The following is a 26,909-nucleotide window of genomic DNA, read 5'->3' on the forward strand; positions in this document are numbered from 1 at the left end:
GCTTAGAAGACGGGCCGGAGGAGAGGGGCGGGGGTTAGTGGGGGGCGGGTGGCTCCCCCCCGGGCACGGCTCCGAGCAGAGGCTTACTGACGGAAACCAAGCGTTACCAATGGGGACCGTGCCCGGCGTCATAGGAGAGGGTCATTACACTCCTCTGCGCCACAGAGCACTGGCGGACCAACACCAGAACCATGGTCCACATCCGATCAGCCCTGGGCCTGGGCTGTCCCAGTCTTGCACATAGAGCCACCTGCACCAGCAGCCCCCCAATATCGAGTCGCACTCACTCACCACGCTGTTGCAGAACCGAAAGGCAAGAGAGGAGCAGCTGAGAAACATGCATCAAACTCCATGAGCCACATGCCAGATGTCTTCTCTCATCACCTTCACATCAAACACAAACCACCCTATTATCCAGTTCTCCTGTTGCCTGAGAACAAAACGCACCTGCCTGAAGCAGCTGACTGAAACTGGTCTTTGGCAAGATGGACAATTATGTAAGTGTGGGAAGATACTCAAAAGAAATGGCCATAACTACAAAAGTCATCCTCACCCGAAGAAGTCTTCAGTGTAATCAAAAAGGCAGTTCATGGCTTGGGGATTCTTCTGGACTCTGCTTCTTCTGGGTACACAAATAACTATAATGGTTAGAAATGCCTCTTATTAGCTCCAAGTGCTCAGGGGATGCATTCAGTCGTATTGTATAGAAATCGGGCCATGCTGATGTATTCCAATGCATTGTCCCCGGCGTTGAAAGTAAAGGCTTTGCACTCTAGCTGGTCAAACATGGAGTGACTTGTCTATTAACATAGAATGGGTGATACACGCACAGCAATCCAATGCTCCAAAACCTACAATGACTCCCTGTCCAAAACTAGATTCAATTCAAAATCCTGGTCTTGATCTTCAAATCTCTGAGTGAGGTGAACCCAGATGATCTCAGGCATTTTTCTCTGATTTATTACAGCAATTACATTTGCAAGGGACAAGGTCAGTAGCAAGGATTACACTTGCTGCAGGAGCAAGAGGCTGACTAATGGCTGTGGAATGCCTTTCCATCAAAAATGGTAATGACCATGGTTTGCAACTTTCAGACACAAATGTAAGACTCATTTCTTTGCAATTGCTTTCCATAAAAATAGCCTTAAGATTCTGCATTGCTTCCCTGAACATAACAAATAATGTAATTAAAAACTATTTATGCATACTTTGAACAAAAAAGAATAATGAAGAGTGGAGGATACAGTGTTCTAGATGGACTGTTTTATGTAGTTTTGTTAGTGCCTGGATATCATGGTGATGTCAGATAAACTGCTATAGATTTCTACACAGAAGATTACCCTAGATATTCTTTGCCATGGTGAAATATGAAAAATACAGGCAGACTTTTAACAAATAAAGAATCACGTATCACAAACTATAATAATCTGGAGACAAACAGAAATCCAGAGATGAACATTTGTGCCAACCACGTAGAAACATTAAAACTGAAAGTAATTTCTACTTCAGTGTGCACCATACAAAGAAGTATAAGAAAGATATTTCCTCAAATTAACAACTATAGAATGAGATTTTCCTATTAAAATAGAGAACAAAACCCAGACATAATTCTGAACAAAAAGAAAGAGATGGCATTTGGTAGAAATAGTATCACAATATGTAGTGAACTTCAACCAGTAAGACCTAATTCCAATGTAGGTATTTAAACTGGGCTCAATTTTGCTATCTGTTACATATGTGCAATACAGGAATTGCACCTGCATAACAGAGGAAAGAACAGAACACAGTCTTCCCATGTAACATTTTCTGCATTTTCAGTTGGATACAGTATGCTTCATTTCACTAAATATTCCTTGCAGCTGCTTATAGGCCATCCAGAACAGGGGAGGAGGAGCCACAGACAAATATTTCTTTTCACTGTCTCAAAGACTAGTCTTAACAACTATAGTGAGGTGGTTACTGCTCTGTATGGGGTATCTTATTGATCACATCCAGAAACAAAGTGTGAAATGAAAGCTTTGTCTGACAAGATGTTCAGTGGAAAAGGTAAATCTTCGGTACTTACTGGATTTATCCTCATCAGTCTTGAAATGGTGAGTTCAGTTTTGTTCTCAAACATGTTTAAGAATGACATGTCCTTTTAAAAAATAAACCAAAAGCAACCTGTTTATCAATTTTTTTATTCTTATTTTTTATTATGTTTATTGTAAGTTATACAATTACTTTTCCCCAGACTCATGACAGACCCACAGAAAAACTACGCTCTTATACTTTTAGAACACAGCGTCTTTCAAAGTCTGTCAGCAACTGCAAACTTTCCCTTCTGGATCAATGACCAGATTCAGAGAAGATAATGAAATAGTAATGTGAGCTCCATAACTATGTTAAATTCACTAATAACAGGCTTGTAGATTTACCTTACTACTGTACATACATTTGCATGCTTAAATAAACCGAACAAATAAGTAAAACTGCACATTAGTAAGCTGTGTTCACAAAATACAGTTTTAAAGAAGTCATTGTTATTACTGCTAAAAGTTAAATGTTCTCCCTTTTCCCAAAATAATTTTTCAATTTATGATTCTAATGTTCTATATCTTTCTTTTCAGATTGTTTCAGCTAACACAGGTAAAGACTTAAAAAGGTATTTTTACCAGTTCATTTTTAGATGGACGCTAAGAGAACAGAGAAATCTCTGATTACTAATCCAAATTGATTTTTAAAGTAATGTTACAAAAAAAAGTTTCTTAACTAAAATGAAATCAGACTCAGAAAATGTAAAGAATCGTATGTTTCTTTATATAATATAATTACAAAAAACTTGCTTTGAAAAATAGTAACCTATGCTACTGTATATTTGCATAAACTTTCTAACATACTTCTTACAATATGACACCTAAGCCTACACGCAATTTGCACTGAACAGTACCTTCTTAGACTATCCCCATTATCTACACAATCTATTCAGTGTGTGCATGCTTTTCTGTGATATTTTGTCCCTCTTAAAATAGCATAATTTTTGTTTGAGTTTAAAAATTAAAGATAAATACACCACACCATTTTCCTTTTCTTCAATGTTGCGTTCTTTGTGCACTGCAGTCTGAGTTTTGGCTGAGTAACGAACACAGGATTGGGTTCTTGCAAGTCATCCATTTAGTATACATTGTGGCAGTACATATTAGTATATATTTCAATATTCTAGAGTCCTAACCATTACATATTACCATAAAGTTACTACAGTATTTGGGCAATTACTTCAGCATACCATATTCTTTTCACAGAGATTTTATAAACCACAGGCCTGATCGTGCAAACTCTTCATGTGTGGAACTCTCATTGATTTCAGAGGGGTTTCCATGCACAGAGTGGTACAGGATTAGTCACACTATTTGCAAGATTACAAAAGCCATATGTAAATAATAGCAGTATTGCCAGCCTCAGATGTTAAAAGATTATGAGGCAGCCCTCTAAAAATAATGAAATTTTAAAAACCACCACCGAATTTTGGCTTCTTTTTATTTGCCTACTGGTTTTTAAGCCTTAGGATATACTTGGGTCACATTTTCATCCTTTTTTTCTGCAACCATGAGACCTAGAAACTCTTTTTAAAATGAAAGATGAGACGGGGTTGGACTAGATGATCTCCTGAGGTCCCTTCCAACCCTGATATTCTATGATTCTATGATTCTATATTATTTTTCAAGTATTCAGAAACTCCAGTAGCTGGGGCTTGAGTAAAATAGCAATTATCATGAGACTTGCAATATTATCATGAGAGCTGGCGACACTGTACACTACAGTATATAATGGGTGATAGAAATGAGCAGAAAAAATTATTTTAGTTGTAGTTTAATGCAAAGTTTAATTTTCAAAAGAGATTATTTTGGGTACCCTTCTTGAGGCCCCTTAAAGGGGCCTGATTTCCAAAAAAGTGTTTAATACTTGCCCTCTGAAAATCAGGCCACTTAAACATTTTAAAGAGCCTTGTCCAAACAGTTTGCCCAGTAGTGTATTTCAGGTTTCAAAGACTAAAATTTGTTTGGTATTTTTTGTAGGTTTCTCTATATCCATATATAATGTGACATCAAGAAACATTTATCTCAGATGGTCCAAGTTTTCAGGAGCCTTTTCCTACAGAATCACAGCAACCCCCATGAACACAGTAGGCCACCCTTTGTTGGCGCACTTCAATGATGTTCCTGTTATAGGCATTCTTACTTCACTAACTCCCAACACTGTCCACACTGTAAAAGTGGAAGCCATTGATAAGAATGGAATTATCCTGGCGGAAGCACAGATTATGCAGTTAACAGGTTAGTGTGGGATGGATTGCTAAGTAAGCTTTCCATTGACTTCAGTAGGGCCAAGATTTCACCCTGTATATTTTATTTGACTTTTAGGGGTGACTCCTACTCATATTGAAGTCCATGGAAGTTTTCCCACTGACTTCAGTGGAAGCATGATCAGCCCTTTCTCTCTCTCTTGTGTGTGTGTACGTGTGCGTGCATCCCTTGCATCAATGCTCACCTAATCACAACTTTCAAAATCAGCTGTCTTGTTTTTAACTGAAGAACACAAAAGTAAGATCATATAAGTGTGAAAAACTGACATTTTATTTCCATTTAGAATCTGATTCTCTACTGTTTAAGTCAGTCTTGGACATTATAGAAGAACCTAGATAGACAGTATTCCCTCTTCTCTGTTCCATAACTGATACTTAGTTTTGAAAAAATCAGTCATTTGAAATTCCTTTTTAAAATTATTTTAATTGAAAAACTTTAGAAATATCCTTGTTTTCTTTTCAAAAATTTCAAAATTTTCATCTTATTGAGGAAATAACTAAAATTAAATTCATGGTTATGGTCAAGAAAGTTTAGAATATAATCTACCTCTTTTTCACCTCTTGGTTACCTCAGTCATGGGAGAAATAGCATAATGTTTTAATGTTCTGTAATGCAGTTCTGAAATAAATAATATACAGTGGATCCACTCCTGCAAGCCCCCTGGACACATAGCTCCCTTTGACTTGAATAAGAGTTCCTTATGTGGAAGGTTTGCAGGATTGGTCCCCGATTAAGGGTGAAATCCTGCAGTCATTTATCAGACCAACTCCCATAGACTTAATTTAAATTTAAATTTGTACAATATTTTAAAAGAAAAATGTAGAAATGTAGAAAATAGGGTTTTTTGTAATTTTTACAAATGGTGGAAAAGGGGACATGCTGAATGAAAAAATCTTTGGGCCTAATACAGTAGAGATATTGTTGAAGAGTTCATACTTGTGAAAATATTACTCCTGTAATTGCTGCCAAAGGCTCTGAACTCGTGGGCTAGTTGCCTTGAAATTGGTAGTTATGCTCTTAGGTACATGCTTACATTCTGGATACATTTTCACTTTATATTTAGTGCAATCACTACATCCATTTTGTAAGGTTTCCCTGTCTTTTTGGTCTTTTGCAGCCTTACAACATATCGAACCTGCTATATGTGTTTATTCAATGCACAAAATCCTGATTACTGAAATTTAGTTGGGAGAGTATAGCTAGGTACTTTTCTGACTGAAGTATATGACATGTAGTTTTCTGAATGGCTCACAGTAAGGGCTATTAGAAAAAGTTTCCTTGAGTTGCAGTATTTAACATGTAGTATCTAGGATTCAGTCTTCCTATTTTAGATTGTTTTGTAGAAAGCAAAGCTATTTCCTGTCGATTATAATACGGACACCTTCCAGAACTACAGAGCTGGATGTGGCTACAGAGCAACGTGGGAAAGATGCACTTAGATTATCTAGTGTGATCATGATCAAAACGTTGGTATTGTCATTAGTAACTTCAATAATGATCTAAAATAAATCCAATCTTGCATTTTACACAGGTAAGTCACAGTGCTTGTTTGAAAGACTGTAGAAGGGCACAAGTGTCCCCAAAGATGCAGAGTAATTTAGCATCCCCTCTTCCTCAGTTTAGAAGATGATCACTTTAGGGATCTGCAATATTCTGGTGACTGAAGCCATACCGGGCTAAATTTATCCCTTATGCTATTCTAATGAAGTCAATGCATTAAGGATGAATTTAGCCCACTTTTTACAGCTTTTTAAGCATGTTGTTTTCTGGCAGCTGATCATTAGGCACATGATGGATTGGATTAGATTAGATTAAGATAAAGTAGATATAGCTCAGAGTTAGGGAGACCAAAACCCAGCTCCATCACTCAGTAAGGTACAGAGAGGAATGACAAATTTGAAGGATAGGAACTACCCAAGTGACTGTACAAAACAACCATTCTCCAAAGTCAGACCAACTGAATTGGTTAATGTACCACCATTCCCCTTTAAAGAGCAATCTGAGTACATATATAAATTGCATATCATCAATGCTAACTATATGCAGTTTTTCATTGCTAACTGAACTGTGGACACTGAACAAACATTTCTTTTATTTCATGGCACAAATAAAACCAATTATATTTGTATTCCATTTCAATTTGCTATTTGATTTAGAGAAGTAAAATTAGACATATCAAAGAAATTATATCCCAGTTGTCCTGAGCACCTCCTGCAAAATGCTCAATGCACTTAGCACTTGACAGCAGTGGGTCCTTATATTTTAACATGATTATGGATTTTGAACTTACCATAATTTCATTTTTAGCTCCTGAGATACCTGCTATTGACCAAGCTTATTCAAAACTGAGCAACAGTATCACAGTGGAATGGGCAGCTGTTTCTGGGGCTACCAGTTATTTACTGACTGCACAGGACGGAGAGTCTTTCATTGAAACTATAGTCATAAATTCACCAGGCACAGTGACAGGATTGAAGGCTGCTACATTGTACAAAATCACCATCATATCTATAAACTCTGGAGGAAGAAGCCTACCTTCGCCTTCAAAGAAGGCAAAGACAGGTAGCTTTTGATTTTATATAGCAAATGTCATATTACTAAAGTGAATAACATATATGGCTCGTGGAATTTTCTAACTGTATCTTTTAAAATTCTAATACAGAAAGTAAAAATAGTTCAAGCATTTACTGGTGATGAATTAGTGCTATCTTATATTTTAAATATTGAACGTATCACCATTGCAGTGTTCAAGAATATAATTATAGGTATATAGATGTAGTGGCCTCATGGCCAGTGCATAGGACTGGATTTCTGAATTCAGTTCTCAGCTCTGCTTCTGTACTTAACATCTCTATACTTTCATTTCTCATCTGTATAATATGAATAATGACATTAAGGCTTAATGTTTTCAAAGAGCTTTACCATCCTTGGGTGGAAGGTGCTATATAAGTGAAAAGTAGACATAGACCTATGTAGGTAGTGGTGATACCCAGCTGATAGATTACTGTGCCATATGATACATTGCATTTATCACTGACATTTGACCAGTTCTCAGAATTTGTCTTTGGCTCAAGATGAGCAGTATTCAGGCCTGGACCAATGATCACGTCTAATATCCAGTGTCTCATCAAGACTAGAAATGGGGGTTTTATACATCCAGGAAAGAGAGATTCCCAGTCTGCCTGTGGGACACAGCACTGAAAGACTGGACCTTAAAATCCGGACATTTTTATGAATAGATAAATTATGCTGGGTAAATTTTATACATTTCTGAAGTGGTGAGTTGTAATTTTTCTCTAAGGCCTGGATAGTTGGCCTTGGTATGAAAAAAATTATTGGAACCCATTCACGGTGACCTGCATTACTTACACATGGCATAAGTAACATAGCTGTGCAAACCCATGCCAGAAAAACCTTTATATGTATTTCTTTATATATTGTTTAGTGAGTAAACTTGTGGCTTTACCTTCTAATAGAAGATGTACTCTGACATTCTTAGGGGGTGGAAGGGTTGGGGAAGCAACTGAAAGGAGGGTGTAAGATAATTGGACAAAGTAAGGGAATCTAACTGACCTCACACACTCCTTTTAGTTGCTTTTCTTGCTGCACTCATCCACTTTTCACCCTTTGGTGTGCCAGTCACTTTCACTATGCAAGTCTACTAAATAGTAAATTGGTGCAAACTATGCTAACTTTACCACTTTATTCTCTGATCAATTTATACTACTATTTACATCACCACTGAATTTGACCCAGAGACGTCCATGAAAGTTAATTCTGTTTACCCTGTGCTGAATTTGGATATTCTAATTTTTAGACAGCATAGCTATTAATGGAAATCCCAATAGTTAATGTATATTTGTAATTAACAGTCTTGGCTGCTCCGGTCCTGTCTGTAAGTTCTCCAAGTTACGACTCCATAGTTGTGAGCTGGGGAGCTGTATATATGGCAGTTGGATTCTCTGTGTCCATCATGAGATCAGATGGTTTAGGCAGTATGATGAAAGAGAACACCACCCATACCTCCTTGGTATTTACCAGTCTAGATCCAGGAACTCTCTATACCATCAAGGCACATGCCTGGAATGTTAATGGGATACCTGGAGATGATTTCACATACAACCAAATAACAAGTAAGAACTGTTTTCTCTTCTGAAACCAAAGTTAGTGTAAAATTATAATTTAAAATGATATTGATAGCAGTATGTATGTTTTTGATAGGACATATTGCGGGTATATCCTCAGCTGGTGTAAATTGTCCAACTGGAGCTATGACAATTTATGTCAGTTCTAGGTTCAGGAAAGTTCTAGAGGACATGGGTCAAATTTTATAAACTTTACTTAGGCAGATCTACCATTGACTTCAATTAAAGTTTTGCCTGAGCAAGAACTGAATAAAGGAACTTAGGATATGTCCATTAATCTTTATATAAATATTGAAATTTCAATAGAAATTTTTGTGTCAGAATAAAATTAGAGTAATTGTTTAAAAAATTCTGTGTAACTGTAATAGGTGTAAAAAGATGGCTGGGGCCTATGTCACAAAAGTTACATTTGGATATAATAAAAAGAAAAGGAGTACTTGTGGCACCTTAGAGACTAACAAATTTATTAGAGCATAAGCTTTCGTGAGCTACAGCTCACAAAATTTGATGATGTTCGGAATCAGGGGTCTGGTTGAGGATCATCTCTATAAAACGCCAGATACTAAGTGTATTTACAGTTGTTTCTAACTAATGTAGGTCCTCATGCACCATCAGATGTTCAAGTTGCTTTTGATAGTGGAACTTTGAGGGCTACTGTTTCTTGGATACCGACAGAGGGAACTTTAAATTACAGTGTGACAGCCAGCAGTGGAGCCTCCAAACTGAACTGTAGCACATCTTCCACTTCCTGCACTTTGTCTTCACTCCAGTGTGGTTTTGAATACTCTGTTTATGTCATAGCAAATAATGGTGCTGGATCCAGTAAACCTACAGATGCAGTGAGTTTAAAAACTGGTATGTGAACTATAGTGACCCTTGTATGGCCCATAATATTATTTCTCTTTTGCCATAAAATGAAAGAAGAAAGCAAAAGTTGCCCAAATTTCCATAAAGCAGTGCACTGAAAAACTGTTTCACTGCTGCATTTTACTTTATGGACAAATATTTTTTAAAGAAATTGAGCTATATTTTGCTCTCAGTGACACCAATATACATCTGAAGTAGCTCCACTGAAGTCAAGTAACATTGAGAAAAATCTGGTCCATCGTGTCATATAAACATATTATTTTTATATCTAACTTTTTAATTATTATATATTTGAAAGTTTGGGGAAATCAGCATTGGGCCAATTTTATCTTTACAGGTGATTAAAAATTGCCTCTGTCTTCATCAGCCGGGCTTCTCGCATGGCTTGAGGATTTCTCCCCCAGAGGAGGGCAGGCAGTGTTTTACCACCATTGCCCCCAGGGATTATTCCAGGGAAGGTCAATTTAAATTTCCTTATGGGTTTATTAGTAGAGGTGCATCCCCTGGCTGCTCTGGCCATGTCCCCTTCTTAGGCACTGCCATCTTCTTTTGGGGGTTGGTTTCAAGTCCCTCAGTGAAGGGGATATTGTAAGCACCTTCACCATTTCCTCCTCCTGCAGAATTTCCACTTCCAAGGCCATATGCCAGGATCTGTACTATTGAAAACTATGCAGACCCTGGGTGAACTTGGACCATCATTTATGGGGAGGTAGGAGGACCCTTGTGACCTCTACTGGGGCTTCTGTTAAATATTGAGATATTGTTTCTTTTATAAGAAAATTAATCCCTCTGTTGATAAAAAGCCTCTGTTTCCGTGGCTATCATGTTATTGTGGCACTTAAAAGTGTGTATTCTGAAACTTTTGTTGTACTTCATGCATGAAGCTTCACATTTACCCTCTGAATCCTGTGCTAATTTTTTTATTTCTTTGGATTAATTTGAGAATGGCATATTTAGTTGGCAGATACAACAGGCCTGATTTTCCTCTCACACCAGTGAGAATCAGAAGCAACTCCAGTGAAGTCAATAGAGTTACACCAGTCTAAAACTGGTCAAAGTAAGAGGAGAATAGGCACAAAATAAGTAGATGGTGTGCAAGCTTCCCCATACTGAGTGAGAAAAGATAATCTGGTGATTAAAGCAAAGAAGTATGAGTCAGCAGACCTGTATTCTGTTCCTGTTTCTGCCCCACAGTGACTCCGCAACTTGGAAAAATAATTTAACCTATGTGTGCCTTCCACCTTACCCTAACTTACAAACACTCCTGGGCAGTAAGACTTAATGTGAGCGTATTAGAAAAGTGGATTGAAATTCTTAAAAAAATATGCTGTATAAATGTTATGAAGATATTATGAATATATTATGAAGTTCTGACTCATTCCCAGTTCTGACTTCCAGTGCTCCTGTTATTTTTGTCCTGGTTTACTCTTAAATTAAAGACCACATTTTCCTGTTTGTGCAATGCCGACCACAATGGAGTCAGGGTGCTGAGTGGGTCTTTGAGTGCTACTTCAAATACAGAGGATGATGATTAATAATGATAATACAAAATTGGTTGGTGACAAGATTTATAAGTCTCCATTTCCAGCTAGAGTGATGCCACAATACTGAATTACATACAGATGTTTAGCGTATCTGGCATGTAAATACCTTGCAACGCCAGCTACAAAAGTGCCATATGAACACCTGTTCTCACTTTCAGGTGATGTAAATATGAAGCAGGCAGCAGTATATCCTGTAAATGTAAACAAACTTGTTTGTCTTAGCGATTGGCAGAATAAAATGTAGGACTGTGGGGACCTGTAGGCTATAAAGTTTTACACTGTTTTGTTTTTGAGTGCAGTTATGTAACCAAAAAAAAATCTGCATTTGTAAGTTACACTTTCATGATAAAGAGATTTCACTTTAGTACTTGTATGAGGTGAATTGAAAAATACTCTTTTATTTATCATTTTTACAGTGCATATATTTGTAATAAAAAATAATATAAAGTGAGCACTGTGCACTTTGTATTCTGTGTTGTAATTGAAATCAATATTGAAAATGTAGAAAAATATCTAAAAATATTTAATAAATTTCAATTAGTATTCTATTGTTATAAGTGCAATTAATCACGATTGATTTTTTTTAGTTAATCGTGTGAGTTGACTTCAATTAATTGACAGCCCTATAAATTATACACACTTTTAGTCTTTTCGCACACATATTTTATGTTGTGAACAAGCACCATGTTAAAATAATCACATACATGTCATCCCAGTATCCTTACAAATCCAGATGAGTTGCTCTTTTCTTAACTAGACATGTGCCAACTATTCAAGCTAAACATATCAAACAAATTCTATATCTTTCATTGATGTTTGTGTAGTAAAAATGTTGCTTAAATAAAATTCTGTGAGTACAGGTGTAACCTATTCTTCCCCCCCTTCCCCATTTTTGTTTTAAATTTGGTTTCCCAGTCCCTTGTGCACCAGGAAGTATAACAATAGAAGAGGACAACCCTGGTAAATTGTCAGTCTCATGGTCTAATGTAGATCTTGGAGATTATTATGTGGTTTTTGTGAAAAGCGATGATGGCTTGGAAGTGCACTGCAACACATCCCATACCCAATGCCACTTCCAATCAGATTGTGGTTTCACTTATTTCATTAGTGTCTTCGCATATAACAAGGCAGGACAGAGTCCTTTAGGGGATGTACTCAATTATACTACTGGTAAGTAGCACTTTATTTATGCAAACATATTTGGTGATTCCCCTAGTAGTATTAACAATAGAGCTAGTTGGAAAATGGTTTTTTTTTTCTGTAGAAAATATCAATTTTTGGTGAGGAATTGAAAGGTGAAAATTTTTGGCTGCTACCCCAAATTTTGGGCAGAAAACTTTGTTTAAAACAGAGCATTTAGATTTTGAAGTGCTGCCATGGAAGTTGTCATGCAAGTGACAGATGCTCCTATTTTCCTGTATGGATTGGGCTCCCTGGGTGGACTACATCTCCCATAATATACCACAATCTCCTCTTTCTGATTTACTTCAGTACATCTTCAAAGTCCCTGGCCATGGTGCGTCATGGGAGATATAGGGTGGCTGTGGAACTTGGCCTATAGATGCAAATATTTTGGTGTTCAGTTTTTCAACAGGAAGTCGAAATTTTCTACAGAAGCAGATACTTGTCACCAAAAAAATTTATCAAAAACCCAATTTACCATTGAAAAAAAATGTTTTTGATGAAAAATTTTGAGCAGTCCTAATTAATGATTACCAGTGCTTTAGTAAATATATTTTTTTAAAGGAAAAGTGTTAAACTTTAAATTGTATTCATTGTTTATTTGAATAGCCAGTTTATCAGTCAAGTACACCACCAGTTTATAAATTACAAGGGTTGATCATTCAGTTATTCTAAAACATGTTCAAAAGGTGGGAAAGGATGATGCTATGGATGCACAGGACTAGGAGTCAATATATCTGAATTTTAGTCCTGGCTCTGCCATAGCTTTGCTGTGTAATCTTGGGTAAGTCCCTAGCCTTCCCTGTGCCTGTTTCACAATGTATAAAATGGGGAAATAACTGATTATGAGGCTTAGTTTGGTGATTCATAAATGTCTGAGAACCTAAAATGGAAGGTGCAACATAAGTGTACAGTATTATTTCAGATTAATGGATTATTACTGAATGCGATTGTAGGGACGCTAAAGAGATGTAAGAAAACACTTTGATGATAAAAATTCTGCAATAGAATTCTCTTTGTCCAGATAAGATGAGGGACATGGCACTTTTATCCAAAACTTAATCTATCAAAAAATAAAGGACTTCAATGTGGGGAACGTAGTTCATTTTTTAATTTTTGATAATTGAGGTTTCATATAAGAGGTGTTTGTGTAAACAAGTCACTACCCTGTTTAATAGGTAGTATTTTTCAGTTCATGAACACTGTTGACATTTCCCTCTCTGTTTTGGCTTTTTCAGCACCTTGTTGCCCCAGTGACTTTTACCCAGTGTTTGTGTCCAGCGATACAGTTGAGATTGTCTGGTTTCCTGTCCGTGGTGCTGAAATGTATGAAACAAAAGCTGTTGATGGGGTTGGTGTAGTATTGTGTAATACTACTGCCACAATTTGCATCCTGTCTGCGTTGCAGTGTAACACCCAATATAACATCACTGTGTATTCTTACAGTGAAATCAGGGGCAGCAATACATCATGTGTATCTAAATATGTGGCAACAGGTATATGGCTATTTTTCTCATTTCTCTTAACACACAGAATAATTAGCTGTTTGCATTGTTGTAGTTACTTAAATAATTAGTTAGCAGTTGTAAAGTGCTTTGAAGGTAGAAAACATAATGTGAGTGCTAAAAAAGGTTATTATAATTCATAGCTGCAAATGAAAAGAAAATTGTCAGGATTTTCAAAAATGAGTGCCTAAGATTGGATTCCTAAATCCATAACCAGGCACCTTAATAAGTGGTCAGATTAGAAGCTGCTATGTAATCAGCACTTCTGAAAATGAGATTTATGATTCCAGTATGTATATTTGTATGCAAAACCTTAACATGTCAGTTTTTCAAGAGTTTTTGCCTGTAAAACTCATTTAAAGTCTGTATGTTCATAAACTGTTCCAAATTAGTCAAAGATTATTGACTTGGATATCTCTGTCAGAATGAGTTTGTCAAATATCTATGATAATTTGCAGCTACTGACATAGTTATACAATATAAAATGGAAGTTATGTGCTGATAACACATCTTAAATCTCCTCTGTCTAAAATATTTCAGCTCCATGCAGTCCTGAAATAAAAAACGTCTCACAGGATGATCTTTCCATAATTACTGTGCACTGGCAGGCCAATAATGATGAAACTATATACACTGTTACTGCTAGAGGAGAGGCTGGATTGTGGCATTGCACAAGTTCCGGAAATTCCTGTAGCATAACTGATCTTCCCTGTGGATCAGTTTTCTCGGTTAGTGCTGTGGCAATTACAACAGCAGGACAGAGCTTACCTAGTTACAGTGTCCCTTTAGAGACAGGTATGTAGCAATTAATATGTAATTGAAAATATAACCTTTTTCAAATAAATATATATATATTTATATACACATACACACACACACACACTGTGGTAAATGTGTGTCTTTATGTTCATGTGATTTTTTTTCCGCAATGTATCTACATGTATTACTCTTTCCTGCTGGATGAAATGGCATTTGCGTGTGTGTGTGCATGTTTGTGTGTGCGCACGTGTGAGAGAGAGAGAGAGAGAGATCATGTTACTCTTTAGTAGCTACATCCTGCTAAACCCAAATACAGGTACTTATGTTTCCTGGGTCACTGCTAATTAAGCTATAATGGCATAATCTTTTTATGCAATGCATGGTTTCCTTTTCAGCACTTTGATCCTTAATGTGGCTGAGAAAACCACTGAGATTCTGATGATGCATTGTAGACATTTTTTTTATTAACAAGATCACATAATAATCCTGCAGTAATAACTGTCTCACACAATGGGTGAAGAACGAATAAATCATTTATCTTATGCTGTTCTTATATATATATATATATATTAGATGTTAGCTATTGTAGAATGCTGAAGTTAAATATCTGACTATTTTGGTAACATTAGCTAAAAAGTACTTAGTTTTCCTCTTTTTAAAAAATTGCTACTAAGATTATTTTTCTTCCTCAGTGCGAGATGGGTTAGGCACTTAAGTTAATGAAAAGACTCCCACAGACTTCAACAAAAACTGGATCAGGCCTTAAGATCAGTAAAAATATGGTTGACAAAACGACCAGTTTTTGAATAGATTTTAAATAAATTATTTCTAAAAAAATCATTGACAAAAATGTCTGCATAGGACCTCAGTGGACACAATAAAGTTGATCTCCCTTTCTTTGTTTCCTTTTAAGCTCCTTGTTGCCCTAATGATCTGACAGTAACTCAAGTGATGCAGTCTATAACAAATATCAGCTGGTCGGTTGGGGCTGGTGCAAAGACATACATAACAATACTGGAATCACCAAAAGGACCGGCTAAGTGCCACACTTTTCAAAACCACTGTCTCCTGGGATGCATTACATGTGGCACCACCTATACAGTGTCCCTGAAAGTGATTAGTGAAACTGGTTTGGCCTCAGACTGCACATATCAAGACTATTCTTCCAGTATGTAAATGATAAATGGAATTGAAAAGGAAAAAAAAAAATCAGAGGATAGTAGGCGGATGATTTATTTTCATATCAAGGTTATGTGTGAGATTAAAGAAATTGCTAAAACCCTGGCAGTTCTGATTTAAATAGTTAAATATATGTAGGATGAAATTCATTCAAGGCCCTCTGTATCACTTAAACTTCATGGTAGGGCTGCACTGTGTGGGGTTGAGGCAGACTGACTGTGCAAGGGGACTTTTGCACCCTTTGTGCACTATGGAAGGGGGCCGCACACCAGACCCAACCAGGCCAATATCTACTTGAAGTTTGGAGATGGGAGAGAACATAAGAATGGCCATACTGGATCAGACCAAAGGTTCATCTAGCACAGTATCTGGTCTTCCAACAGTGGCTAGTTCCAGGTGTCCCAGAGGGAATGAACAGAACAAGTAATTAAGTGTTCCATTCCCTGTCACTCATTCCCAGCTTCTGGCAAACAGAGGCTAGGGACACAGAGAGGCCAAAGATTCTACAATTGTGTGGATCCAGTAGCCCTAACATTCCCCATAGTGGGTGGGGAGCAATAGTGACCAGTATTCCAATGTATGACACTAAACAGTGTCTGCAGCGGGGCTGTATTCCCGCCCCACAGCCAGTTTGGGAGTTTGGAGGGCAACTTTCATTCCCTTATTCCCCACCATTGCCTCGTACAATTTCCCTAACTTTGTGTGGGATGATGAATCTTTGTAGGTAGACGGTAGGTATCAGGTGTGAAACCTGTTACGAAAATTTATAATTTCCTTTCAAGAACAAGCATAATCTGTAGTTTAGACTTAATCTTGTTTATTTTCTTTATTAGGTGCTTGCTGTCCTTCTGGGGTGAAATTATATAGACTGCGCAATAATGGTATCCGAATATACTGGCGAGTTTCGCCAGGGTTGATAAAGTATAGTACAGATCTGTACGGATCAAAAGGCAATTTCACCTGTACCCCTACTTCAGGTTTGAGTTATTGTGATGTCACCAAGATACCTTGTGGGGATGTCTATACAGTGGTAGTTTCTCCAGTTCCTGAGAAAGGATCAAAGCTTGCATTTTGCCCTAAAAAAATGTATTCAGGTAAAACTCAGTTTTAGTCCTTTCAACTATGTATATTTTGTTAGATGCATGTCAGTGTAATTTATGGACTACTTATATAGGGACAAATTCTGGCTCGTAGTGGGGGTATAGTCATATTCCAGAATAAGAGGAAACAAAGATACAGCATGGAACAGAAGTTTTCTATCCCCGTGCTGGCTGACCACATAACCCACAATCGGCAGTCGGCAACATGAGGGGCATTTCTGGGTCAGGGCCTAGAAAATAGGACATTTTCTGCTTATGTACTTGGCAATAAAATGGCACACCCCAATTCGCATAGATTTCTCTTGATTCTGCCCTGAATTATCTGTATTGGAGCAAAGGGCTGTGGGTGTTGAGTTTGGATACTAATGGTTAGTATGTAGATAGAAAGGAATGACAATAAAATGCACAGCAAGGCTGCTTTTTGCAGCATGATTTACTCTCTTGGGGCTTCAGTTTTAGTTGTTGGGTACCAAACTCTGATTAATTTAAAAGCAGACTAAGAAAAAAGCAAATGTAATTCTTCATATGTACTGGTTTTCATATACCTTAATGCTCTTTTTTTTAATTAAAAAAAATCAGAAGCAATATTGATGAGCCACCCTTATAAAAACAAACTGTCTCTACAATCTTCCTGTAAAAGCCATGCTTCATATTAGCAGAATTACGTTGGAAGCCCTGAACAAAAAGCCAAACAATGACTTATTTTTTTCATGGTAGACATTCAAATCCATGACGACATTTTTAAACATACTAAACTTTAATGAAATTGCCTAGTTGTATAATATGGCCCTTATTATACAAATTGCTAATGTTTTTCAGCTTATTAATATACAGTTAACTTTCATGTGCCTTCTTTGTATTTCATTCTAGTGACCTGCTCAGGAAGTTCTGTTGGAATGGGTATGAGAATGCTGTCATCATTTCATCTCTCCTGAAAATGGTGTTTCTAGTGAGATATGTTTCTCTTAGAATGAAAAGTACTTTACTTTAAACTAACATTATTTTCCGGCAGGAGGACTCTCTTAATTCTCTCAGAGATAAAACATTTACTCCCAACATACTATGCATTACAACTTCTGTAAGCTACATTGTATGAAACATATATACCATGGCCTAGATAGATCCTCAGCTAGAGCTGAGAAGCACACAGTATGACTCAGGAGGGAGTGTGCAAAGATGGATTTGGTCCCCACACGTTGGGGCCGCTCTGTGCCAATCCAGTCCTCCAGTATAAGTTAGAACAGCCAGAAGGCTGCTGTTAAGTACAATGGCTGCCAAGGGCCCCAAAGGGCTCTTATAACAGCCAGGGATTGCTGAGGTCCAGGGGAATCCTAGCCATATCCATTTTCTCCTGGCCACAGCCCCTACCTGGTTGTAAGAGGGAGGTTGGCAAAGCAGCTGTATGTCAGCTCTAGAAAACCAGAGGATTCCTGTATATGGTATTCACCCTGTGCAAAAAATGACAAACCAGTGAGAGAATCTGGCCTTACACATATGTCCAAGTGAGATCCATGAAATTAACTAGAGACATAACAGCATAGACACGTCTGTTTGCCCAGTGCCCAATAAAATGCAAATTTTTAACAGTGAGTAAAAACCATTGGAACATCTTACCTGAGGTTGTAGTATTCTCTCACTTAAAGTCTTTAAAATCAAGACTGGATGTCTAACTTTTCAAAATTGTGAGAGTTTCAACTAGCCACAAACAAAAAAAACCCATGTCAGGGAAATATTCATTGTTGTTCCCCAAATGTGCAATTCACACCCCTAAATTACACTTCTGAGGCCCAGGAGAGGCACGATTCAGCTTTGAGCTACTAACAGCATTTTCTAAATACCACAGCTGTGAAGTTTGACAGCCCTACAGAGGAAGAGCTCTGCATCATTGAGGAGATTTTCTCCTTTCTAATCAGAACCAGCATTTAGCTCTGTCCTTCCAGGGTTAGAGACATTACACTTTTCTGTATATAAAGGTGACACAACTTTAAAGTTATTTTACACCACTTTTGGAGATGGCTTCCTTTGAGCCTTGCACAGTTGGATTCTTGGCAGCTAGCTTTACAGGCATAGGGTTACCAAAAATGGTCCTAATTTTGTAAAACTCACAAAAACATTCCCAAAATATGTTTTCTCCAACATATGTGGCACATACAGAACTCGTGATTGGTGTGGTATAAAGGTTTTACTGGTGTTTAGTTGAGGATGTGCCCATCTGTGGCTTCACCCCTCTTGTGTATTAGGACCATTCCAAACTCATTCAGATAAAGCCTTGTTAACACAGCACAAAATCATATATTCTTAAAATAAAAATAGACTTAAGTGGGACTCTAATCACTGCCTACACAGATAAATAGCTATCTCTATATATCTTGAAATATTAGATTGTTTTAGATATTACCTATATTTTGGCCTGCAGCCATACCACATCAAGCTATTATCTCACTAGTTCTTACAAGCCAAGCAGTGTGAGGCTTAGTCAGCACTTCGATGGAAGACCTTGAAAAAGAGTGCTACTAGAAGGGTGTAGGTGTTTAATTTAAGGAACATTATGCCCTCTGAATCCGTACTGTCCCAACATGGTGCCACAAGACTTTTATACTCTTTCATGAGACCTAAAACTGAGGTCTGAACCAGTCAGCAAAGAGCCCATGGAACTTTTTGAAAGTGTGTGTTCTATCGTTTAGATAGAACTTGGCCTGGCCAAGTTACAATTATTAATTAAATTTAGCTATATTGTTCCACTGATTTTAGAAGCACCACTTACTTTCCGCTAACAAATTGGTGACATTGTGTGTTCCATTCTAAGTTTTTTGTGTGGTTTCAAATGATTACAATCTTTCCATTCAATTTCCTGACTGAAACTGCTGGGGACACCTGCATAAGCAACTTGTTCAAATAAACACTTCTTGTGCGTGTTTGTCATTTGTTTTTTTCTCACTTGAATTTGTCTAACCCTCTGAATTTTTGTTGTAGTGATCTATAGAGGAAAGAGAAGTCCAGAACAACATTTTTCTGGATAGAATCATTGGTTCAGACAAGCAGGTAAGAAAGTTTGTTACACTTGAATGACAACTGTAATTGGGATGTACAAAATGAATTAAAATGTTTTTAATGTTTATGAATCCTTAGGATCCTAGATATAATGCAGTTTAATAAGCATGAGTGAATTTAACATCCTGAAGACCAATATACTCATTAGGGATACCTTCTATTGTGTCCAACCCCACATCCAAAGAGGTCTGTTCTCCTGCCCTGCATAATTCTACTTTTATCCCCACTTCAGTGAGAGCCATTCTCTACCTCATTAGCCCTTTCTTAATACCATGCTGCTTTCACATTGAGAGCCGGTGAGGAGACTTGGGATCCCACACACCTGCTTACTGCCTCTGCTGAATTGAATCAGGAAACCGCACCTCCCAAATACCTCTGCTTTGTATTACTATACATGCTACATTTGGTCTAAAGGCAATGGAGTTACTGTAGGTAGCAGTCCTGACTAGTTCTGCTTGCCAGTGGCCACAAACCCTCCCTGCTTCCTATACAACTCCCCTTGGCAGCCCTAGAACAGCTAGATGTGGATCTGAACCAAACCCCCAGATGTGAGCAGCCCCAACCTTTGACATACATCTCCTACTGGACATACGTTCGTTAGAAATGTGCACAGAACTATCTAGGGCCATAAGTCTACCTATAATACAGTCAATAATAAGAGTTGTGCGAGGGTGCTAAGTGTGGGTTGCTAATGTTAAGTAGTAGGTCTATGTGCAATATCAGCAGTGTTCTGGAAATAGTTTGGCAGTGAACTGCTGTAAAAATAAAAAAAGCATTATTAAAATTCTTGAACTATTTGGATTTAAATATTTGGCAGAGTTTAGTCCCACAAAATAAATTTTAACCATCGCCTCCCAAAAAAAGGGTTCAAGGCCTAATGTTAAAATGTTTGATGATTGACACAATTAAAATGAAAATAGAAGGCCAGATCCCCTTAGCAATCTCTTCTTTGAGCAGAGGTGACTGTTCAGCTTGTGGATCTGGGAGGTGAGCAGGCATGCCATTTCCCCCCCAACATTGCTGTAATCCTATGGCAAGGACCAAGCTTGGCAGCTGGAGAAGGAATAGTGGCTGTTATCCATACCACACATTGCATCATTGGAGAACACACAAATAATGCTGAGCCTTGCTTTCCTAATTCATGGTTATGAATGAAATGATCTCATCTTAGAGATAATTTGGGGGTAATAGCCTGGAAAGTCAGGGAGCAACAGTTCCTGCAGGTCCAGGTAGCCATGGAGGGCTAGGGATACAAGCAGACATGAGGGATCCACAGAGCCTAAGGCCGTCCACAAAGACCTATATAGCTTTTGAACTAACAGGGTTAGGAAGCCATCCCTCCACATTCCTAGATAATGATGCTGTGGAAGCTTTATGAATGAGAACTTGGAATTTCCCCTCCTCTCTGGAGGCTTTGTGGAAAAACCTTGGGGAGCTTTATTTTATTTATAAAATAAACATTCCTATGTAGTGTGGAAATTCCAGCAGGTCACCATTATTTTAGTTCTTGACAATTGGAAAAAAGAAACTGACTAGTAACAAAAGTGAAAGGGGTAGTGTATATAGTTTCACTGGACAACTTAAATGACATTTAAAAAGTAAACACCCCCATAATGGGGGGAAAAAAAAGAGTACATTATAGGCATTCTTTCAGGTTTAATAAACCTAGCTGTAAGTAACACAGGTACAGTATTTAGTGGGGAGGAATGGAGGGAGAGAACCATCACTTCCCAGAAAAACAGAGCACATGTTCTGACTTCAGAAAAGCTGATGCACAACCAGTAACAAAATAGGACTTTCTTTAAACTAATTTATGTAGCTGGAAAGCAGACCATACATTTCTTAAGTTTGTCTTCACAGAATACAGCTATGCAACTCCATTGGGCACATGAATCATCACTTCAGGTCACTTACACAAAGCAATCAGATGGAACATTCTGACACTTCGTAACACCAGTACTAAAATATTGTCTCTTAACAAAAAGGATTTTTGTTCACTGTCAAATACAAGTTTCCCTCTTTAGGAATTTTTTTTTTTTAAATAAATGAATTGCACTACTTACTAAGAAGCAGCTGGTTTTTATTTCCAATTTAGGGTTTGAAAAAGGTATGAGAATGTAGAATTTAGTGTTCTGTTTGCAACTGCCCCCAAACAAGGTTTTAATGCAGTAGGTTTCTCTTTATAGTCATAACAGCATTTTCAAACATGGATCCCTAAACTTAGTCATGTACATAGATGGTCTTGAGCCTGCTTTTCAGGTCCTAAGCAATCAGTTTCTAATGAGGTCAGGGCCAAACGTGGGCTGTAGCTTTTATCTGACATACAAACAACTAATTGGTACACTAATTGTAAGTGAATAACTTTATGATGGTCCTTGATAAAATCAAATTAATTACATTGAATCAAAACAACCAGCTGCATAAGATTTGCATATCTTAATTACATATCAGCCCTCATTAAACTCAAGCATACTTAAAAGACTGTTTAAGAGAAAATGAACTAACTTTAATTAGAATTAAATATGTAGGTTTTGAATAGCTACAAACAGCAACATAATTGCACCCAGTTGTATAAACATACTCTAAGAAATGATGATTACTTACCTGTAACCAGAGTTTTTCCAAGATTGAATAAATGTAGAGACTTACTCCCCACTCACATTAACTCCTAATTAAATCAGACTTGCCGCAGCTAGGGCACAATGCATCCTTTTATAGCCCTGCCTTCAGAACTTTCAGGAATATCAAAGGGGGGGAGAGGGCACTCAGGTACCACTGTTAAAAGGTTCCACCATCAAGGCGTCCTATGACTGGAAATATGCAGATTCCATCTCTAACAACTATTGTATATAACCATTGGGTTTGGGGGTTTTTCACCCAGCGCACACACTATGAAGTCCTCATCTACTGTGTCCCATTCTTTCTATCTGTTGCTTCTATCTATTATAGAAGGGCAGTATATATATCTGCAAAACCTCTTGCTAGAGTAGGCCCCAATACTGAAAGATTACCTGAGCCCCACTGAAGTCAGTGGGGTTCTGTGCAATTCATTTTAGTAAAATCTAGGCTTTTCAAGACAAAATTGGCAGGGTTCACCAAACCATTAACCTACATTTGGGGGAGGGAGGAAGAGGGATGGTTAAAGAAGCCAGGCATTTGAATGTGTCTGCCATATCTTCCAAGAATAGAATACAGAAGTACAGACAGTGGGACAAATCTTGCTCACTTAGCACTATTCACATGAATAAATTAAACAGTTGGCTCCTTGTTGCTCCACATTACTTGCACTTTGTGGTTCTTTATACTGTATAAACACACAAGGTTTTTCTTCTTGCCCTTTTACAGCAGAAATTTAGTTGAGTCTAGAAGACTTTTTGATAATGGGACAACCAGTACAGGATTAGGGCATCATAAATACATAGAAAATGAAACCCAATGGGAGTGATCTTTATTCAAGCCACATAAAACCATTTGCCTTTAACAGCAATTTAAAATACACTTGAGGAAAAAAAGAAAAAAAAAGATTTAAGGTTTCAAACACTCACCCTAAATGTTGAGTAAGCTCCCACTCCATGCTTCTGAGATGTCCCAAGAGGTCCTCCAGTGAAAACAAAGAATTTATATTCCAGCTATTTACCAAACCAGCTGAAATACAACAAACTAAAGTAGTGGGAGTTAACACTGGCTGTGTCCCATTCCACACATGGCAGGACAGCCCAGGCTTAGCTAATGCGGCCAATGGAAACACAGTTCCTTGAGAAGTCATGGTGCCAGTAAGGTGGCACAAAGAGTTAAGTCTGTATATGGCTAAATAAGAACTGGGTATTAATGTGGGCTTGTAATTTTGATTCCTTTGGGTTCAGCTGGGTTTGGAGAACCTGCATTTTCCAAAACCATTCCCCTTTTAAGTGAGGTATTAATCAGAAGCAGTACCATATTTGCTTTGCAGAATTGTATTGCCCTCCTTCCTTTTCTCTTCCACAGGTTTTACCAGGGAAGGGTATGATACTGCATAAAGGACAGGAGGATTTATCTGTAGTATGTTTATCTATTATAGGTTTGGCAAGGGTTCAACTTCTATACCTTTCCCCTATTTACATTAACCATTATACTAGGTGGCATCTCATCTACTGGAAGAACTGCTTGAAATTTACTACTTGCCACACATATGTAAGAAATTACTGCATTAAGGGATTTAACTCTAGGCATTTAGACCACACTAATCACTGAATTTTTAACTGAAAAATACTATGCTTATTGTATACAGCACTATGCTGATACTCTCAGAGGAGAAAATTCCCCATCATTACTGGACACCAATCACTAGACTAGACAAACAGCAACCTCAGACTTAGAAGAGAATTCTTCCCAATTTTCTTCAGCCAGAGGGATGCCAACTGAAAAACAGGGTTCTGAGCACATGGGAATCAAGTCATGAAAACAGAAAGCTTTTCAGACATCACTTTCTCTTTCACTTCCATCCTCCCAGATACACACTTTTTGCATTAATAAAGTAAAAGTTCTATGGTATGGCATGCCAGGTCAAGATTCTGAATTTAAGTGTAATGCTTGTTCTCATATGCTCAGCTACCAAAATGGCAGCTGAGAGCTATTGCCCAACTATAGTCTTCTTGCATTTGCTGGTGGTCTGCAGAGGAGACTCAGAGGGTGACAGCTCTTAAGTATCATTAAGACTACTAAAATATACTTAACATTTTTTTCCATGCATGAAAACTTTAGTTGGCACAAGGTGATTACGATCACATGTGGAAGGGGAGATTATCCCTAAGAATCTCTACTAAAATGTGAATCCAAAATCTGAGAAATGAAAGAGAACGCATGAGGCTGCACTTTTAGACGTTTGGGTATATTTGCATGTTCGCTTGAAAGCAAAAGTTGAGGATTTTATTCACTTTCACATGGAAGATTGTTACGGCTCACGGTTACAAAGGATATAGTAATTCTCTGGCAATGAATCAGCATGCAATGTTGTTAAGTTACAAAGCAGCATAGGTTTTCACCTCTGGAAACTTAAGCCACTAATTTTCTTCTGGCTACAGCCAAACCATCCACAAAACTTTTATCCACCATATAAACTATCCAACTCACTACGATTGAGATAATCTACACAGAAGAATCACAGGACTACAACATTAGGAGCAAAGCAGCAGTGGCCGAGTTGTGGAAGAGGCACCATAGACCTACCTGCTCCTTGATCACCTAGTGTTACCAGTTTTTCACTAAACTACGTAACCTCAGTCTCCTTATTTTCAAACTTCATCCACTTGTTTTCATTCATTACATCGTATCTCCAGTCCGACTGTAAGCTCCACAGGGCAGGGCATGTACTTGTCAGAAGTACCCACCATAATATGTCTGTATTACTGAATGGAATTTGAAGTGTCACATTATTTAACCAAATATTAACAACAGAAATCTGGTCTCAATCAGCACAGCCAAGGAGGAAAATAAATGGAAAGATGTGTTAACAGACTTATCTACTAAGCCCCGTATCCAATTCACTAAGAGAAGTAAAACTTTTTGCAAAGAACCAGGCAACTACTGAGATCAGTATAAATGAGGAGTAACAGTCAATCATTTAAAACCAAGTATCTGAACTACCTTCTACATTTTTGTTGCTAGCCCCTCCCACCCCATAAAGCAAGTAGAAACTAAAGTAATCAAAATTGCAAATAAGACGCTGATCAGACATTCATTTTCTGATAGAACACATTTGGGGCTTATTGTTTGTTTTTAAAGCAAGAGGAAAAAATAGAGGGCAACAGCAGTCTGGGTTTTCTACTGCAGTGGATACTCTCGCACCCCATACAAGTTTCTCCCCAAACTCCAATTTTAAGCGCAATTACCTATCGGTTTAAAAAAAAAAAAGTCACGTAAGGGAGTAGTACCTCAATAGTAGAAAGTGTTTCTCTACTGCTGGGGGGAAAACCAGGAAGAACAACAATACATTTAGAATTAAAGGTGACCAGAAGAAAAAAAATTGAGCTTTGCTTCTTTAATACAGAAACGAGCTGATTTTTTTCCTCCAAAATATTTTCTTTTTGCCTTAGTAATTCAGGCACTCGCTATTTATTCTGCAAGATCAGGAACAAGTAGAAAGTTGTTTTACTACAGTAAATTAATTTAACTAGATTTATTGACATACTATGAAAGAAAGGAGAGGGAAAGTGACTACATTAAACACTTGTTTAAACTTAATACCTAGAAGTGCTACATCGTACAAAAGCAAAGGGGAGGGGACGACACAAACCTCTTTTCTTTCACCTTCAGGTCACTCCAACCACCAATGATCCACATTTCAATAGTCTTAAACCCTGAGTTAACCAGATTAGTCTTTATACGTTGACCTATTATTTTGAAGTCCCGGCCCATACATAGTATCATTTCCCTTTAGATCAAGGCATAAAGAAATCCACAAACATTTTTTCAACTGGCAATGAACATACGGGGAAAAGCTGACACCCAGCACAAAGGAGTTAATCCAGTGTTTATTCCAGACTGATGGTTCTCCTCACTCAATATACAAGACATCAGAACAACCTACCAAGCAGAACTGGACTTTTATTATATGATTTTTCAATAGTGCATTTTGGTATTACCTCCTACTAGCTAATCTGTTTTAAAAACTTATTTACTTTTTCCACTGCTGGAGATGAAATTGTCAGCTCAGAACAGCAATCTTTACTATTTGTAGAAAACATTATGAATTAAAAAAAGGACACTATCAAGGTATTTCTTATTTTAAATATGTTTTTCATTTATAAAAATGCTTTGGAAGCCTGAAACTAAAATCTGTTTCTTGGCAAAAATTCTCCTTCCTACCTCCCTCCTCCATTCTCACACACCTTTGTTAGCCTAGGATTATGATGAATGACAGGTTAACAGCACTGATTTTTTTAAAATGAAAAACTGAAGAAATTGTGTTGAAAAGAAGAGCAAATTTACATGGACTTTTTAAACAAGAAAAAATGCATAGGTAGTTATGGTACAGACCTACCAACCTTAACAGTGTCCCTCTGAGGTAGCATTTTTAAGAGGGTTACTAAATAAGCTTCAGCATAATCTAAATCCCTGCATTAAAAATTGCTACCTGCTTGAAAACCTACTCTGAATATAACACTTTGTTGGGGATTAAAACATAATACATTTTAAAAAGCTTTCTAAGACAGCAGATACAATGGACAAGTTAATTCTAAATCTTCAGCCCTTATGT

The 26,909-nt window shown here is 37.5% G+C and overlaps 1 protein-coding gene across 12 annotated transcripts; it reads left to right on the forward strand.

Moving 5' to 3' along the window:
- Positions 1-16: 16 nt before the first annotated feature.
- FNDC7 (fibronectin type III domain containing 7) lies at positions 17-26,315 on the forward strand. 12 transcript variants are annotated; one of them, XM_043520486.1, is made up of 15 exons: positions 17-2,093; positions 2,610-2,628; positions 4,056-4,313; positions 6,651-6,905; positions 8,216-8,476; positions 9,086-9,343; positions 11,815-12,069; positions 13,320-13,407; positions 13,528-13,577; positions 14,127-14,381; positions 15,259-15,513; positions 16,358-16,618; positions 17,495-17,524; positions 19,598-19,666; positions 21,536-26,315. In XM_043520486.1, the coding sequence occupies exons 1-14, from the start codon at positions 2,010-2,012 to the stop codon at positions 19,642-19,644; spliced, it is 2,376 nt and encodes a 791-aa protein (XP_043376421.1). In that variant the 5' UTR covers positions 17-2,009; the 3' UTR covers positions 19,645-19,666; positions 21,536-26,315. The 12 variants fall into 12 exon arrangements, 11 of the variants coding, with proteins under 11 accessions (XP_043376421.1, XP_043376425.1, XP_043376415.1 ...); XM_043520480.1 differs by having other exon boundaries at positions 18-646; positions 968-1,102; positions 13,320-13,577; XM_043520482.1 differs by having other exon boundaries at positions 18-626; positions 968-1,102; positions 13,320-13,577.
- The last annotated feature ends 594 nt before the right edge of the window (positions 26,316-26,909 follow it).

The sequence above is a fragment of the Dermochelys coriacea genome, chromosome 8 (assembly GCF_009764565.3).
Source record: "Dermochelys coriacea isolate rDerCor1 chromosome 8, rDerCor1.pri.v4, whole genome shotgun sequence".
Lineage (NCBI taxonomy): Eukaryota > Metazoa > Chordata > Testudines > Dermochelyidae > Dermochelys > Dermochelys coriacea.

Coding starts and splice junctions, on each gene's coding strand:
- FNDC7 (XM_038412285.2), top strand. CDS start 2,010: ATGAAAGCTTTGTCTGACAAGATGTTCAGTGGAAAAGGTAAATCTTCG. Junction 9,344..11,814: donor TGCAGTGAGTTTAAAAACTG/GTATGTGAACTA, acceptor TTGGTTTCCCAG/TCCCTTGTGCACCAGGAAGT. Junction 16,619..17,494: donor CCCTAAAAAAATGTATTCAG/GTAAAACTCAGT, acceptor ATTTCATTCTAG/TGACCTGCTCAGGAAGTTCT.